Consider the following 15,420-nt stretch of genomic DNA (forward strand, 5'->3'; position numbering starts at 1 on the left):
CGGTCCTCAGGAGGAGATGCTGCTGTTCATGGAGCTGTGCGTGGAGGGCTCGCTGGAGGCGCTGGTGGGCACGGTGGGCGCGCTGGCCGAGCTGACGGTGCGGCGCTACACCAAGCAGCTGCTGAGCGCCGTGGCCGAGCTGCACGCGCGCTCCATCGCGCACCGGGACATCAAGAGTGAGCCCCCGCCCTGTAGGGCCGCGCCCCGCCCGCTGGGCCGCTGGCCGAGCTGACGGTGCGGCGCTACACCAAGCAGCTGCTGAGCGCCGTGGCCGAGCTGCACGCGCGCTCCATCGCGCACCGGGACATCAAGAGTGAGCCCCCGCCCTGTAGGGCCGCGCCCCGCCCGCTGGGCCGCTGGCCGAGCTGACGGTGCGGCGCTACACCAAGCAGCTGCTGAGCGCCGTGGCCGAGCTGCACGCGCGCTCCATCGCGCACCGGGACATCAAGAGTGAGCCCCCGCCCTGTAGGGCCGCGCCCCGCCCGCTGGGCCGCTGGCCGAGCTGACGGTGCGGCGCTACACCAAGCAGCTGCTGAGCGCCGTGGCCGAGCTGCACGCGCGCTCCATCGCGCACCGGGACATCAAGAGTGAGCCCCCGCCCTGTAGGGCCGCGCCCCGCCCGCTGGGCCGCTGGCCGAGCTGACGGTGCGGCGCTACACCAAGCAGCTGCTGAGCGCCGTGGCCGAGCTGCACGCGCGCTCCATCGCGCACCGGGACATCAAGAGTGAGCCCCCGCCCTGTAGGGCCGCGCCCCGCCCGCTGGGCCGCTGGCCGAGCTGACGGTGCGGCGCTACACCAAGCAGCTGCTGAGCGCCGTGGCCGAGCTGCACGCGCGCTCCATCGCGCACCGGGACATCAAGAGTGAGCCCCCGCCCTGTAGGGCCGCGCCCCGCCCGCTGGGCCGCTGGCCGAGCTGACGGTGCGGCGCTACACCAAGCAGCTGCTGAGCGCCGTGGCCGAGCTGGGACATCAAGAGTGAGCCCCCGCCGCTGTAGAGTCACGAACCCTGTGTGGTTCGACTCCGGCGGCACCACCGCCACACCTATTTCTGCCTCATAACAGCAGCGTCAAGCACTGCTGTTATCTGGTTTGAAGGGTGTGGTAAGGGATACATACTTTTCCGAGGTGTTCCAGTTTAGTCCTCAGGGATAGCGGCGCATCTGTGGCCGACCTCAGGTAATAATATCTAATTATATCTGGGGTTGATTACAGATGTTCATGGGTGGCGAGTGATTAATTCACTTACCATCAGGTGGACTAACTACATGCTCGTCTGCTACTCCTATATTATGAAAAAAAAACACTGCTGTGTCTAACGGGTGACGCTGACGCTGATGCTGATGCGGTGCTCGTTGCTGGCGCTAATAGGCACAGGACGCTGTGTCCGGCGGGAGATGCTGCAGCTCGCTCGGGGCTCGCTGGTGGGCACAGAAGGCACGTTGGACACGGTATGCTGTGAGGAGAGGTATGCTGTGGGGAGTGCTGGCGGGAGACGCTGCCGTTCGTCCGGGCTCGGGCGTGCAGGCGGGCGCTGCTGGTCATGGTGAGGGGTGCCGGGCACGGTGCGTTGTGTCCAGCGGGGAACGTTGTTCGTACGACGCTCGCTGCGGACGCTGGTGGGTGCGCTGGGCACGCTACGTTTTGCCCGGCAGGACGCACTGCTGTTCATGGAGATGTGCGTGGAACTCGCTGGGGGCGCTCTGGGTCATAACGAGAACCTATAGTCTGATTCATAATTAGGTGTCCAAAATGTAAACAAAAGTGTTGACCTATTAAGAAAATGCGTTTCAAGTGGTAGTATCTTATTTTTGACAATATTAAATTAATACAACAATAATAAAATAATAATCTAAATAAATTAAGATCAATTCACATTTTTCTAATATTTATATTACCTCAATTTCGTTCCATACAGTAATAATAATAAAAAACAAGGTTTATGGTAGAAAATTAAAATGTGAAAATGGTAACACAATCGGAACCCAAAACATTCCTTGTGCAGTCATTTTTAAGTTTCGTAGCTGATGTTATTCAATTTTGTGACTGTAATTGAACTCGAATGTATTATCGTTTTCATAGCGCATTTGTTAAATTGTGAATAATTGTAAAGTTTTCGTTTTTGTTGAATTTGTTAAAGTTTTTTGTTTCTTGTTAATTTTGACAGTGACATTTGTTTGTTTACATTTTGGACACCTAATTATGAATCAGACTATAGTTGAACCATACCGGCTCTATTACCTTTTTATAATTAGTAGAACTGACACCGGTTTGCGTACAAACTGCAATAGCAGGAGCTACTATGTTCAGGTTTGAAAAGTATATTAGAACATCAGACGTTCCATAAAGTTGTACTGACATATTTCCACTTGTTTCAGGTGGCAATATCTTCCTGACCAACGAGGGTCATTGCCTGAAGCTGGGTGACTTTGGGTGCGCGGTCAAGATCCGCGCCAACACCACCGCGCCGGGAGAACTTCAGGGCTTCGTTGGAACGCAAGGTAAGTTACTAAATTATTAATAATTTTTAATTATGATTGGATAAAAATCTAAAGTATTTTATAAAAGGTTTAATTTCAAGTAGAGCAATAATTTTGAGTCCTAAATGGAGTAATATCCCAAACACCAATCTAGTCTAGTGCTCACGAACTATTGTTCATAATAAAGTGTTAAATTATTTAATATTATTTTTTTTTTTCAATACGCCCAAAGGGTAAAAACGCAACCCTATTACTAAGACTTCGCTGTCTGTCCGTCTGTCACGGCTATATCTCTGGAACCGTAATAGATAGACACATGAAATTTTACACTTTGAAATTTTACATTGCATAACGGTGGCCGCTATAACAACAAATATTTTATAGCGGCCACCGTTATGCATCATCTCATTAACGCCATCTATTGTTGTGTCATATAACTAAGTATTGTTGAAAACAATAAAATGAATAAAAATACGTAAAAAATAATGAACATATAGTGGTACGGAAGCCTCCACGTGTGAGTTCGAATCGTACTTGGCGAATTATTGTCGGTTTTTTATAGCGGCTATAATAAATAAACAATATACACTCTACTCTCACAGCCCCACACTAGGATTCCTGGTAGGCCTGGCCGGGGATCGAACCCGGAACCCTTTGCGCGTCAGATCGTTATGGTGACCGCTCCGTCAGGCAGGTCGTCGCTTTTGACCAGTGTTTCGTCCTTAGGGGATATTTTCTACATTTATATTCGCTTATATCATTTATTCATTATAATTATAGCGTATATGGCGCCCGAGGTGTTCATGAAGTCGTCGGGACACGGCCGCGCCGCCGACATCTGGTCGCTTGGCTGCGTGGTCACCGAGATGGCTTCAGGGAAAGTAAGTGTATTCCTGAGGATTTGAATTTAGATTTTAAAATGTTAATAAAATATTAATTATCAGTTGTACATGTTCATTTTTTTTGGATCAGTTGTACATTACTGTTATGTATTTTCCATTATTGATAAATAAATTCGTTGGTCATTAATCACTGTCGGGTAATATGCTGTTCCCGAGTGTATTTCTGCCTTTGTGAAAGAAATTGAATCACTACTACACTTCAATTTTTTCTAGTATCTACCTAATTGCATACTTCAAATTAGATATCTGAAAGTCCCATTCAAATCAGATCAGTATTTTTAGAAAATTGTGGATATACAAATATACATATTAGACGAATACAGAATCTTCTTAAAAGTCGGTTAAAATAATTTTTTATTAAAAGTTAAAGATAGCGTCGCAACGAACCTTCCTTTAACCACACCACTCGTCCCCAGCGTCCGTTCTCGGAGTACGACAGCAACTACCAGATAATGTTTGTGGTGGGCATGGGGGGCCGGCCGGAGCCCCCCGCGGCGCTGTCGGGCGAGGGCCGCGAGTTCTGCGCCGCGTGCCTCACGCACGACCCCGACCGCCGCCCGCGCGCCGAGACCCTCGCGCTGCACCACTTCCTCATGGTGAGTGTCCCCAGCGCCCGCTCTCGGTACCACAGCAACTACCGGGTATGTTCGTGGTGGGCATGGGGGGCCGGCCGGAGCCCCCCGCGGAGGCGCTCGCACTGCACCACTTCCTCATGGTCAGTGGGAACGTTACATCATGTCTTTATAATATAGAAGTGACTCCTACTATCTATGGACATCAGGAATAAATAGTTAAGGTTAGACTCCTATCTAAGGTCGGCCTAAGGGATCGCAAGAACTTGCGAATTGATTCGCATCGCACAGTGGTTGTTGTTGTTGGTCACCCGGAGAGACGCTACACCGCACGATATCGCATCGCAGCAATTCGCATCGCAATTTTCTGCGTTGCGAATTCGCATCGCGTCGCATCGCAGTTTTGTGTTCGAGCCCTATGATGCACCGCTATTCATGAAAGCCGCCTGCTGAGGAAGCTGAAACGCCTCGGAAAAGTATGTCTCCCTAAACACACCCTTCGAACCAGAACACAGCAGCGCTTAACACTGCTGTTAATAGGCAGAAATAGATGTGTCGGTGGTGTCGCCAGATTCGACCAAAGTAGTGGTAATGGATAAAGTTTAACACCATAAGGGTTATGTTTATTAAGTATAAAACAGTCAATCTTCCTCATACAAATAAAATTACATAACAATTTGTTTAGACCAAACCTATTTATTTTCAGATCAAATCTGACGACGACTGCAAATGTGAGCCGGCCTATCTCATTACGTAAAACTCCTAATTACCAGGATACAACTGTATAAGGGATTCACTATTATGTCATATGACGTGACAAGAGAACAAGGAATGTGCACCAATGTGTGAAAAATAAACAATAATGACTTTAAAACGGAGAAAAAATCGAGAGACTTTTCGTGACATATAATAATACATACATACATACATATACTTGGAAGTCGTGAAAAATTAAAGGTCTTATGTGATCTGATGTGACAAATAATTATATAACCATACGTCGTATGTGTTAATAAACTAAAGGATATTGTAGAGAAGTAAACGTGGTACAAATATTTTCATATTTCTAGAAATAAAATACATTTTCCTTACAATCATTATATATTTTTGTGACCAGTGAATTGTCAGTATTTTTAAACATTTTAATACATTATTTTCAAATTGAAACCTCTGTCTTCCCGAATAGGCATTCCATTTATTGGGCAAAAACTTTGCTTAATATTATTGATAATAGAAAAAAGGATTTGACAGAAAGCAATATTCTTTCTGTTTTTTATAATTGTATTGACAATACTATTATTCGTGATTTAATGCAACGTGTACCTTATGAAAAGCCTTTTGTAGGAAAAATTCACTAATACGTATCATGTATTGTACATGTATGTTTTAATCTAAGAATAATGTAGGTAAAAAGGCGCGATACAAAGCCCTTAGTGGAAGAACCGTAGTATACACGATATTAGGGATAGTCTAATCCTGTTTCAAATTTAGTATTTTGGTGGTTGGTTGGATATTTCAAGTAATTTTTCAAATCGTGTTTTAAAATCGCAATTTTATAATGTTCCTATACTTTTCTAGAAAAAACTTATTAGTAGGCAGCTAAGCCTAAAGTCAATATTTTTCATATGGCTTCTATAAAATTCCTTTTAAAGGTGGATTTTTAAAGGAATTTTAATTATTTATAGTGAACATTTTTGTAGAATTGATGGCTTATAAATGAACATGCCGCCTGCACTGTATGTGCCAAACGCTTTAAGTTGCCCATGTAAAAAAATCTGATAATATTATTACTACGAAGGGCTCCGGAACTATAGAAAGTGTAAAACGAAAGTCACATTCGATGCTTCCAAACATTTCCATTTTAATCAACAGATGACGATAGGAGCACCGTTTATCTTTATAATTACACACTCAAATCCAGTCTATAACATAGCATAACATACTTTTTTATTTTCATTAAATTTTAAGCAAATGAAATGTATGAATAATACTAGACTATGATAACTAAAAATATCCACAAAAATATCGTCCAGATTACGGATTTAATTCTACTTGCTTGTATGGAAATAAAGGTTTCAACTCCGTAGTCGTATTTATATTATGTAATTTATGTGTAAGTGAACAAGACTTATTTTATACATATTCTCTATTCTGAAGTTTTCCATTTATGTGTGAAAATGCATATTAATAATTAACCAGTGATCGTCGAGTCGTTGAAATTCGACCATAATAATTATTGAAAATTCTAATTCCATTTTTATATTCAATTCCATTTTTATAATAATATGACTAAAGCCTTTTAATGGCTACAAAACGAAACAAAAGAAAAAAAGATTGACAAAAGAAAAAAGGCACTAAATTGTTTTGTCTTTGTCTGTTTATATATAGATTGAATATATTGTATTAGGTGAAAAAACGAATATATAAAATTATGGAATGTAAAAAAATATGAAAATGGCTATAAAATATTTAAACAAAATATAGTCTAAGCTTGAAGAATATGTATAGATTATTAATAGTCGAAGTTAATTATTGTATTCGGTCCAGTAGTATTCAGTTCTGTCTCTGTCGTAAACTAAATCTACCTCTTTATTATATTAGTGTAATTACAGAAGAAATAAAAATAATTGAACTATATGTATTGGTAAAAAATATATTATTATTTATTTTATAGAAGCAAGAATGCATAATATGCTATAGAAGATGGTAAGTGGTTATTGCGGCCTATAGATATGTGTAATGTTACCCTATAAAATAGGAATAGTGTCCTACCTGTGAAATAATGTAGATACATTATTAAGACTAACTTGGAACGCTTCATATTAGCCTGTCATCATATTCAGACCAGAACATGATGCACTCCAACGTAGTCCTCCGGAAAATAAGTAAGTCCAATATATTTGGCGTTAATTACACATTCCATGGGTAGCAATGACACTTGGACTACATGCTCGTTTACTTCCAAAATGTCATATATAACGTAACCAGATATATTATAATAATATAAATTACAGTCATAGTATTCATATGTAACTAAAAATAAAGAATAATCACTCAATTGTCCATATTATGTGCCATTAGATTTTTGTAATGCATTTTAATAATGTATGTATATTCGCATCTATGATATAAATTTGAAAAATTATGGAGGATAAAAATGAATTTAGGATTTTAACCTAATGTTAAGTTTTATTCAAGGATTCCAATCTAAAAAAATCTATGTATTAACTATTTTGCATGTATTGTGTATGTACGTTGGGCATTTAACATTTAATGAAATTTTAACATTTTAATTAAAACATGTATTTGTACCGAAGTGTTATAAAAATAAACAAATAAATAACCAAAAATTGCATGTTAATATTATTGTATTTATGAAAACATTCCAATGCATTTATTTTAACTATGTAGTGGCAACTCATGGAAGAATCATAAATTATATTTTAGTAATAAGTTTAAACATTTCCAGAAATTATTAAAAAAATAAATAAAAATTTAGAGTGTGAAAAATATAATCGGTATTTAAACTGTATTGTAAATACATTTATGAACTTGTATACATAAATTAATATTCGAATTGAATATGATTTTTTCTCGAAAATGTGAATAAAAACAACTAAATTATTTTTATAAGATTATAGTCATTTTTGTCAATTTATAGTCATTTATGTAATAATTTAAACTTCAGATTTATAACCATGGTTATAATATAAGGGGGAAATAGAAGAAAATAAATGAAATGTGTAGAATAATTGATTAATTATTGAGAGCATCTACTTTGTACTTATTTTGGTAATGTAGTTGTTATAGATCTATTTTATTATAACGAACAATGTGTAATGAAAATGGTAATAAAATATGGTTTTAAAATAATGTCTTTGATTTTTTTTTTTAATTTACAATAATTCGCCAAGTACGAGTCGAACTCGCACATGGAGGCTTCCGTATCACGAAATGTTCATTTCAACTGTCTTCCTAGTACCGTTTAACAGTTAGATCGAAATATGCCTGAAAATACCGGTTGTTGTATGGCGACCTCATACCTTTATTTTATTTTTAGTATTTGTTGTTATAGCGGTCACCGTTATGCCTTCTCTGTAAACTTCAAATGTCTATCTATTACGGTTCCAAAGATAGAGCCCTGTGACAGACGCACAGATGGACAGACAGCGAAGTTTTAGTAATAGGGTTTCGTTTTTACCCTTTGGGTACGGAACCCTAAAAATCTATGACTTCTGAATAGAAATCAAATATTTTTGGATGATAACAAATGGTTGTAATGATATCCGTGTATAAATGAAACAAGTGATTTCCGAATAACTTTATTGAGATCAACATAGAATTGACACAGACTTACATTGATATGTACCGTTGCGTTCTACCACAGTGTCTCTAACATACAATATCGATACAGGTACGCTAACACTCAGCTAATATACTGCGCTGTGACAAATATACCGAATATAACTCTATTAAAACAGCCATAGATAAACCTAAAATCAATTTATATTTTTATTTTAGAATAAACATTTATTTAAACGCAAATAAGTGCAACTATTTTATATAAATAATACTTCAAATTTTCAAAATAGACATGAAATGATTGAAAAATTGAAGTAATGCTTAACGCACAATTTTTTTCAATAAATATGTGATTCTAAATATAGTTTGTTTTTTCACTCTAGCATTATAGCGAAAGTTAAATAGAAATCCTGAAATTTTTACCCCCGATAGAAAAAGGGGTGCTATAATGTAGTACAATATTTATGGAAACAATATATACGTTGAAGTTCATATACGACATATATAATTCATTAAAATCTCTTAAATTACAGAATTGAGTTATTTTGATTGAATTGTAAAATTTAAATTTTAAAATAATGAATATAGCATATTCAAAATTGACTTTATTTTTTAATTAATTTCTACTCATCATTATAATATCAATAATATATTTTTCAAAGATAGTTTAGCTTAGCTCACAATAATGAAAATATACAATATACTTAACAGCAAAAAAATATAATCTGTGTAAACATAGGTATATGCAATATTTAATACTTTGTATAAATTAATGTTTTTTTTAACATTCAATATATTCCAATAAAGCTACATACATACTGAACTGGTAACAAAGTCGCAAACTTTTCAAAAATCAACAACAGTAAGGGCTTAACTTAAGCGACTGCATTAGAAAGAATATTTATTTTAAAGTAAGAATATCTCTTATTTCTAATGACGGGTTTCATATAACGTTTCAGCCCGCAGAAGTCTAACTATACTATTGATACATACTACTAGAAATTCTAGAATTGTAGTTAACGTGACTTTCCTATGAATATAAATAATTAATAGTTCCATGCGCAGAGATACTCAAGTACCTAAACACGACATTTATGCTCTCTTAAGTTCTAACATTTATTTTACTACGATAACATACTAATAGTGAGATTTTATCAACTACTAGAAAAGGCGAAAATATAAATTCTTTCAAGAGATGGCGCCACAGGTATTTGGAAATCTGCATCACGCTATCGAAGTTTTCGCTTCGAAGTTCGTAGTTTTCGCTATCGAAGTAATGACAAATACACGAGCTCCGAACTGGGACTGAGCAGCTGAGTATGAGTGGGTTTTATTAATTTTAAAACTTTTCTGTTAAAATCCGCAGTTCGCAAAACCCACTCACACTTGGCCGGTTCTTTATGTCTTTGGCATACACGTGTATACAGTTCCCAAAAACACTGGTCTACAGATTGGGCACTGTTTTAGGAACTACACACTATTGTGTACTGTTAGAGTGCTCTCCAGGGAAACCAAAGCAGCACCATTTGCATTTGTGAACTTAAATATTTTTTATTATTTACGTTACGTTCGCATGTAACGAAATATAAAATGTGCGTGTAAGCTTTCAAAAAATAAATAATATTATATAACAGGTATACGATATTATAATGCAATATTTTATCTAAAACAACTCGTTTTATATTAACTAGCAGGGTAGGACAATATTTTAACGACATTCAACTAGCCCTAATATCTAACTATCGTAAGTTCTCTGGGCTCTACTAATATTACGCTCCCAATAATATAAAGATATGTTGTTATATTTATATATTAGTCGCATCTACAGTGTGCAGACTAACATTCACAATAAACTTGACTTAGTTATAATTGATAAATCCTTAAAGTTAATTTTTGATATGTTTTTGATATTCTTGGTCACGTCATGCATGACAGTCGACTCTTGATATGTATAAGTCTACTTACAGCTAGAGATACCATGAAGTCCCTAAAATTATACAGGACAAAATAAATAACATTTAATTATTGAAATTATTAAATTAATAAAAATGAAGAATATAAGAAGAAATATACAATTAAAAATTTATGAAACAAAATTACAAAACACGATCTTTATGTAAATACCCGTAATTATAATAAACAAGTATTATATATGTTAATAAATTTAACTAAGATAGCTTTAAACTTATTAAAACATTGGCTATATATAATAAATAGTGATAAAAGAGACTTCAAGTTTTTAAATAACTTATTATTATAAAACTTAGTATCTAAACACTTTAGTTTTGATAACTTTGCATATGCACTACGACACAGTTGCACAATTTTATCCTAAGAGCTTACAATAAGGACATTGATAGAACAAGTATATAGTATAATATATATGTATAGTAAAGTGCAAAAGTGCACAACTACAGATTCATAGCACAAGATACAATACAACTTTCGAAACCCGACAAATATATTCTCATAGATGCAGTTTTGGCATTCTCAAAAAGCAGATTAGACAACAGTAAAATTTGAATATATTACAAATCTAATGTTTATGATATCACCACAGCATTGACATTATTCCATATTTTACAACAGTTTCTAACAACTAATTGTTTCTACGACATCGAATACGACGATCTACCTAGTGTTATACGTAGACATATATTATAATAATACAACATCGAGATAAACATTTAAAATTCCTTCTAAATTTACGAGAAAATATGAAAACTTTTAAATATAAGCGCGAGTGTCTGAGATTTTTCTCTAGGCACAAAATTAAAAACTTATTTTAAGAACGCCTGTATGAGACAGATAGATTTTAACACTGAGTGCTTATTTCAAATTAGGTGCATAGATCAACTTTGTGACCTGACACTGGACATCTCATGATAATATCCAAGATAAGATCATTTTAAATATATATTAAAATAACTAACAAGTGTATAGATAATAAATTATTTAGATTTTAATGTAATACCGTACATGTACGTTGATTACAAGATATACATCAGTATATTTTTACCCGTAGGTATATTTAAAATATAAAATACCGTTGAATAGTAAGTACATGATTATATACCTAAATATGTATTTCCACTATAAATTCATTCCATAATTAATAAATTAATTAACAAACTTAATTTTAGATAAATATTTTGTGATAATACAACTTAGATATTATAATATTTATTTGAAAAGAAGTCAACAAAATGGTATATACCTCACAGGTATTAATACCGACATATAATTGAATAAGTATGTACCATAATTTAATTGACGAGTAAATTTTAATAAACTATAGGCATAAGACAGCGTTCACGGCAATAACTTTATTTTTTTGACTAGAACTTACATACAAAATGCGAAGACATGTCTGTGTGTTTTTGTGTTAAAAGGACTCTCCCGTACTGTTATAGTCAGCGCCAAACTGTTAGTCCGCTCTGAACTTGTTGCGAGCCTGTGTAGTCATACAATCTGCTATGACTACGCGATCCATTTCTATATTCAGAGCGGACTAGCAGTTTTACGCGGACTACACTAATTCATGGTAACAAAAAATTTAGAGTTGTAATAGTTTTAGAAGAAAACCAAACGTAGAGGTAACTGCGGTATCAATATTTTTTAACATCTGCTAAGTAATTTGAAATAGCTGTTTTAGCATTAATTACATCGTATATTGACCGATAAATATATTTATTTAATTTTTGGCTTAATACTGATAAATGTAATTGACTATCAGTTTCATAGCAACATTACTTTTTATTTAATTTTTAAAAGTAATAGCAATAAGTAAGATATTTGTTAAATCTATAAGAAATATTTTAATCAGTTTGATATAATATTTTCGAATTGTAATATTTAATAACGAGTAGAATAAAATTAGTCTAAATAATTTGAACGTGTGTATTAAATACCAACTAACTACGTCATTTTCAAATACTTACATTTACTAAAAGCGTTAACGTGTTTTATACTTGACTAGAATTTAAATAGATTAGGACTAGATTCCTTCGACTTTTTAGCCTTTAAAATATCTTTAGTTTAGATTTAATATAAATTTTACTTTGAATATAATTTTCAAATTTCATAAATTCATGCCAATTGATATGTTTCAAGTTTCAAATATTTATAATATAAACGAAGTCTCTCAAATAGTATAATAAGACGCATAGTTGTAAATATGAAAAGAATACGATAGACATATACCATTAAATTCGAAGTTTTCATAGACCATTTTCAAAATATTTAGGTCTCAACTTTTCGATTCTGGAACATGAGTTTCATGGAATCCAGGGCTTCCTCCAGAGAGAGCCGGAAGGCTTCAGTGTTTGTCACGCTAGAAGAAGAGAAGGAAGAAATGCAGAAGATGACGCAGTCCTTCTTGGGGTTGTAGCTGCAGCCGTAGCCGTCGGGGACGACTGCGCCGTATCCCATAAATGTTCCGTCGGTTGTGGTGGCCACCTACGAATAAATTATTTTTGTCACTGGATCACAGATTCTGTTTCTACGTTCAAAGATAGGTTGTCGACCAATTAAATAACAATTTTTCGTGGCTGTCAAAATCAAATTGATTGTTGGAACATTTCATGTCTTGGCTAGGAGTTCAAGGCTGAGGTTTTAAAAAACCTTGAAGCCATGTTTGAACAAAATTGATTTATTGTGATTTACTTGTCTCGTGAAAGAGCTCTCTTAAAAAATGTGGACATTCGATGAGTTAGGTTAGACTTTATCAACGTCTAACTATGTAGATCGTAGAGCCACAATCTTATACTAGATTTGTTGTAAATTCATTAGCTTACGTAAAAAGCCTAATGTGTACTTATGTATAAAGATGGCAGCTTAATGAAAATCAATGATATTAAAATAATAGAATGTGACTGTTTGGAACTACTTCTTCTTTACATAAGGGTAGACACAAACCTGACTAGTGCTCAGCTTGAACTCAATCATCTGCTTATAAGTGGGATCAGTGAAGAGCGGGGGCAGTTCCCCGGTGCTCTCGCGGGCCGCCTCGCGCAGCCCCAGCAGGTGGTTGTCGATGCCCCGGCCCAGGATGTTGGCCTCCATGATAGCGGTCTGTTTGCGGGCCGCCTCGTCGAACAGCTCCAACTTCTTCTGCTCCTGGATTGACGTGGATTGGTGAGGATTTATGTTGTGCATGTTTTGGTGTCGTGTCATAACTGTATGTTAATAATTTTGATTAACCAGTTTGGTTTGCTATCAGCAATTTAACTAATCAAGCCTATGTATGTAATTTGTTTCTATTTCTAATAATGTTGTACTTTTGTGTAGGTACCATTGCAAAAATCTGATTAGGAACGTAACTCTACTAATTTAGCCTACTGTGTTATGGTATCCAATACTTCTACCTACTGGTAATTTCAAAAACATCAATTTTGGAATTTTCGATTTAATATAGAAAAATATCTACCTATAGGTATACTTCAAATGAGTCACTAATTTACGTTAAAATCAAAACGCTAATCGAACGATATTCTTCTAAGAAAATATATCTTCATTCTGTTATAACACTAAATCTAAACCTCCACAACCAGCGAAGCACCTAGCCAAGCCAAGCTCCAAAACGTCAGATTCCTCACCCCGTACAAATTAAACGACACCTTTTTCTGTCCGTCGTCATCGCCGAGCGGGGGCGTCTCCGCGGCGCACATGGCGGCCGCCCAGCGCCGCGCCGCGCCGTGCGCCGAGCGGATGTTGTCCACGCGGCCGTTGCGGAACCGACGGAGGGACGCTGACTCGTATGTGGATACTAGGTAGCCATACATCCTGGGAACATTTGTCGCTTGAGTTTGATTTAATATATTTGTGCAATCTATTTTAAGTTAAATTACCTACATAGATTTTTCATCCAGACCAACAGCGCGTTTCTGAGCCAATAACCTGTGTATTGGTGATCCCATAACTTTGTAGAAGTCGATAAAATAGGAAGACATTTATTTCACAATAGATAAATTTATTACTAACGTGAACATCTGTAAATAGTAGTATCTATTTTTCTTCGCTGACATCTTAAGAGATAGGTTAAGAAAAAAAAAGTAAATTGCCTTTTGACAACTCAAAAAATATAATACATTTTTTTAATTTTTAACGGTCGATTAATTTACATCCATCATGACTTTAATAGAAATCGTGTTTCTGGAAAACCGGATCTTACATTAAAATTCTGTAATTTAACTACAGAATAGTTTGTGACATAGGCCTTCCCTTAACAACCCAACCAAATTAACGAAAATATTTATTATTCCTTCGCAAAATTATATAATCGCTCAATAAAACCTTAGTGATGAATGCTTACTTGTAATAAGCATACTGTATCGCCAGTTGGATATAGACGTCGGGGCTGGTGCGGCAGGACTTCATGAACTCGCGCCCGTAGCCGCGGTACGTGTACACCTTGAAGTCCAGGTCCGATATTTGACTGTGGGACACATAAAAAAATATTCAGCTCAAACACGGGAGTTCATGTAAAGACTTCTTTGGCAACAACTTGTCTGTTATTTGGAACACATAACAGAATACTGGGGAGCTTACACGTTTTTCTACGTCAGGAGTTCAGGACAGCGATGTAAATCAACTATGGCAGTACGGCAACGACAGTAACTAATATGAGATGTTTTAATTGAGCTCAGCTGTAACAACGTATGTATGGTCCACGTCATGATAATCCTATGCTAGTCGGGATCAGTGGTTACATCCTGGTTACACTTAGTATAAGTTAAGTGCGTTTGCAGTATTCTGGAAAAATAAATCTTAGTTAAGTCAATATATATTCTTGACGCCTACGTCTATGCCTAATAGATCTACATAAGTAATGTTCTTAAGGTAATGTCGAAACTCAGCATTGTGGCAATAATGGTTCGATGTATCAAATCAGAGCCAAATACAATATTCACCGATCAAACTCCCGAGCGGCGCGATCAATGGTCCTCTGGACGTCTTGCCCCAGCGTCCACTTCATGGCCTGCGGCGCGGGCAGCAGCGCGGGCGGCGGCGCGGGGCGGTCCGCCACCTCCGCGCGGGCCAGCGCGCGCTCCGCCAGACGGATCACCGCCACGCCCTCCGCCGCGCTGTGCTCGTAGCACATGCCGACCGTGCCGTCTGATGATATGATGAGCTGGGGGACAGGAACTTGATGAAGTGGAGTAGCTC

General features: G+C 37.2%; 2 protein-coding genes across 2 annotated transcripts in view; one reads left to right on the forward strand and one right to left on the reverse strand.

Annotated features, from left to right (window-relative positions):
- The window catches only part of Mekk1 (mitogen-activated protein kinase kinase kinase 4), a 53,920-nt gene extending 48,562 nt beyond the window's left edge, over window positions 1–5,358 (forward strand). Inside the window, exons 26-30 of the mRNA XM_073073352.1 lie at window positions 11–176; window positions 2,376–2,498; window positions 3,258–3,358; window positions 3,796–3,975; window positions 4,658–5,358. Coding sequence (XP_072929453.1) covers window positions 11–176; window positions 2,376–2,498; window positions 3,258–3,358; window positions 3,796–3,975; window positions 4,658–4,708 — 621 coding nt within the window. The 3' untranslated portion in view covers window positions 4,709–5,358. The remainder of the gene's footprint in view (window positions 1–10; window positions 177–2,375; window positions 2,499–3,257; window positions 3,359–3,795; window positions 3,976–4,657) is intronic.
- A 5,937-nt stretch (window positions 5,359–11,295) lies between these two features.
- Window positions 11,296–15,420, reverse strand: part of ChAT (Choline acetyltransferase) — a 73,455-nt gene continuing 69,330 nt past the window's right edge. The window contains exons 9-13 of the mRNA XM_073093740.1: window positions 15,165–15,385; window positions 14,567–14,689; window positions 13,851–14,037; window positions 13,171–13,371; window positions 11,296–12,711 (exon numbers count right to left, since the gene is read on the reverse strand). Of these exons, the coding sequence (XP_072949841.1) occupies window positions 12,496–12,711; window positions 13,171–13,371; window positions 13,851–14,037; window positions 14,567–14,689; window positions 15,165–15,385 (948 nt within the window). The 3' untranslated portion in view covers window positions 11,296–12,495. The remainder of the gene's footprint in view (window positions 12,712–13,170; window positions 13,372–13,850; window positions 14,038–14,566; window positions 14,690–15,164; window positions 15,386–15,420) is intronic.

Source organism: Epargyreus clarus, unplaced genomic scaffold, assembly GCF_041222505.1.
Source record: "Epargyreus clarus isolate Ecla_fem2 unplaced genomic scaffold, WU_Ecla_fem_2.2 ptg000005l, whole genome shotgun sequence".
Taxonomy (NCBI): domain Eukaryota; kingdom Metazoa; phylum Arthropoda; class Insecta; order Lepidoptera; family Hesperiidae; genus Epargyreus; species Epargyreus clarus.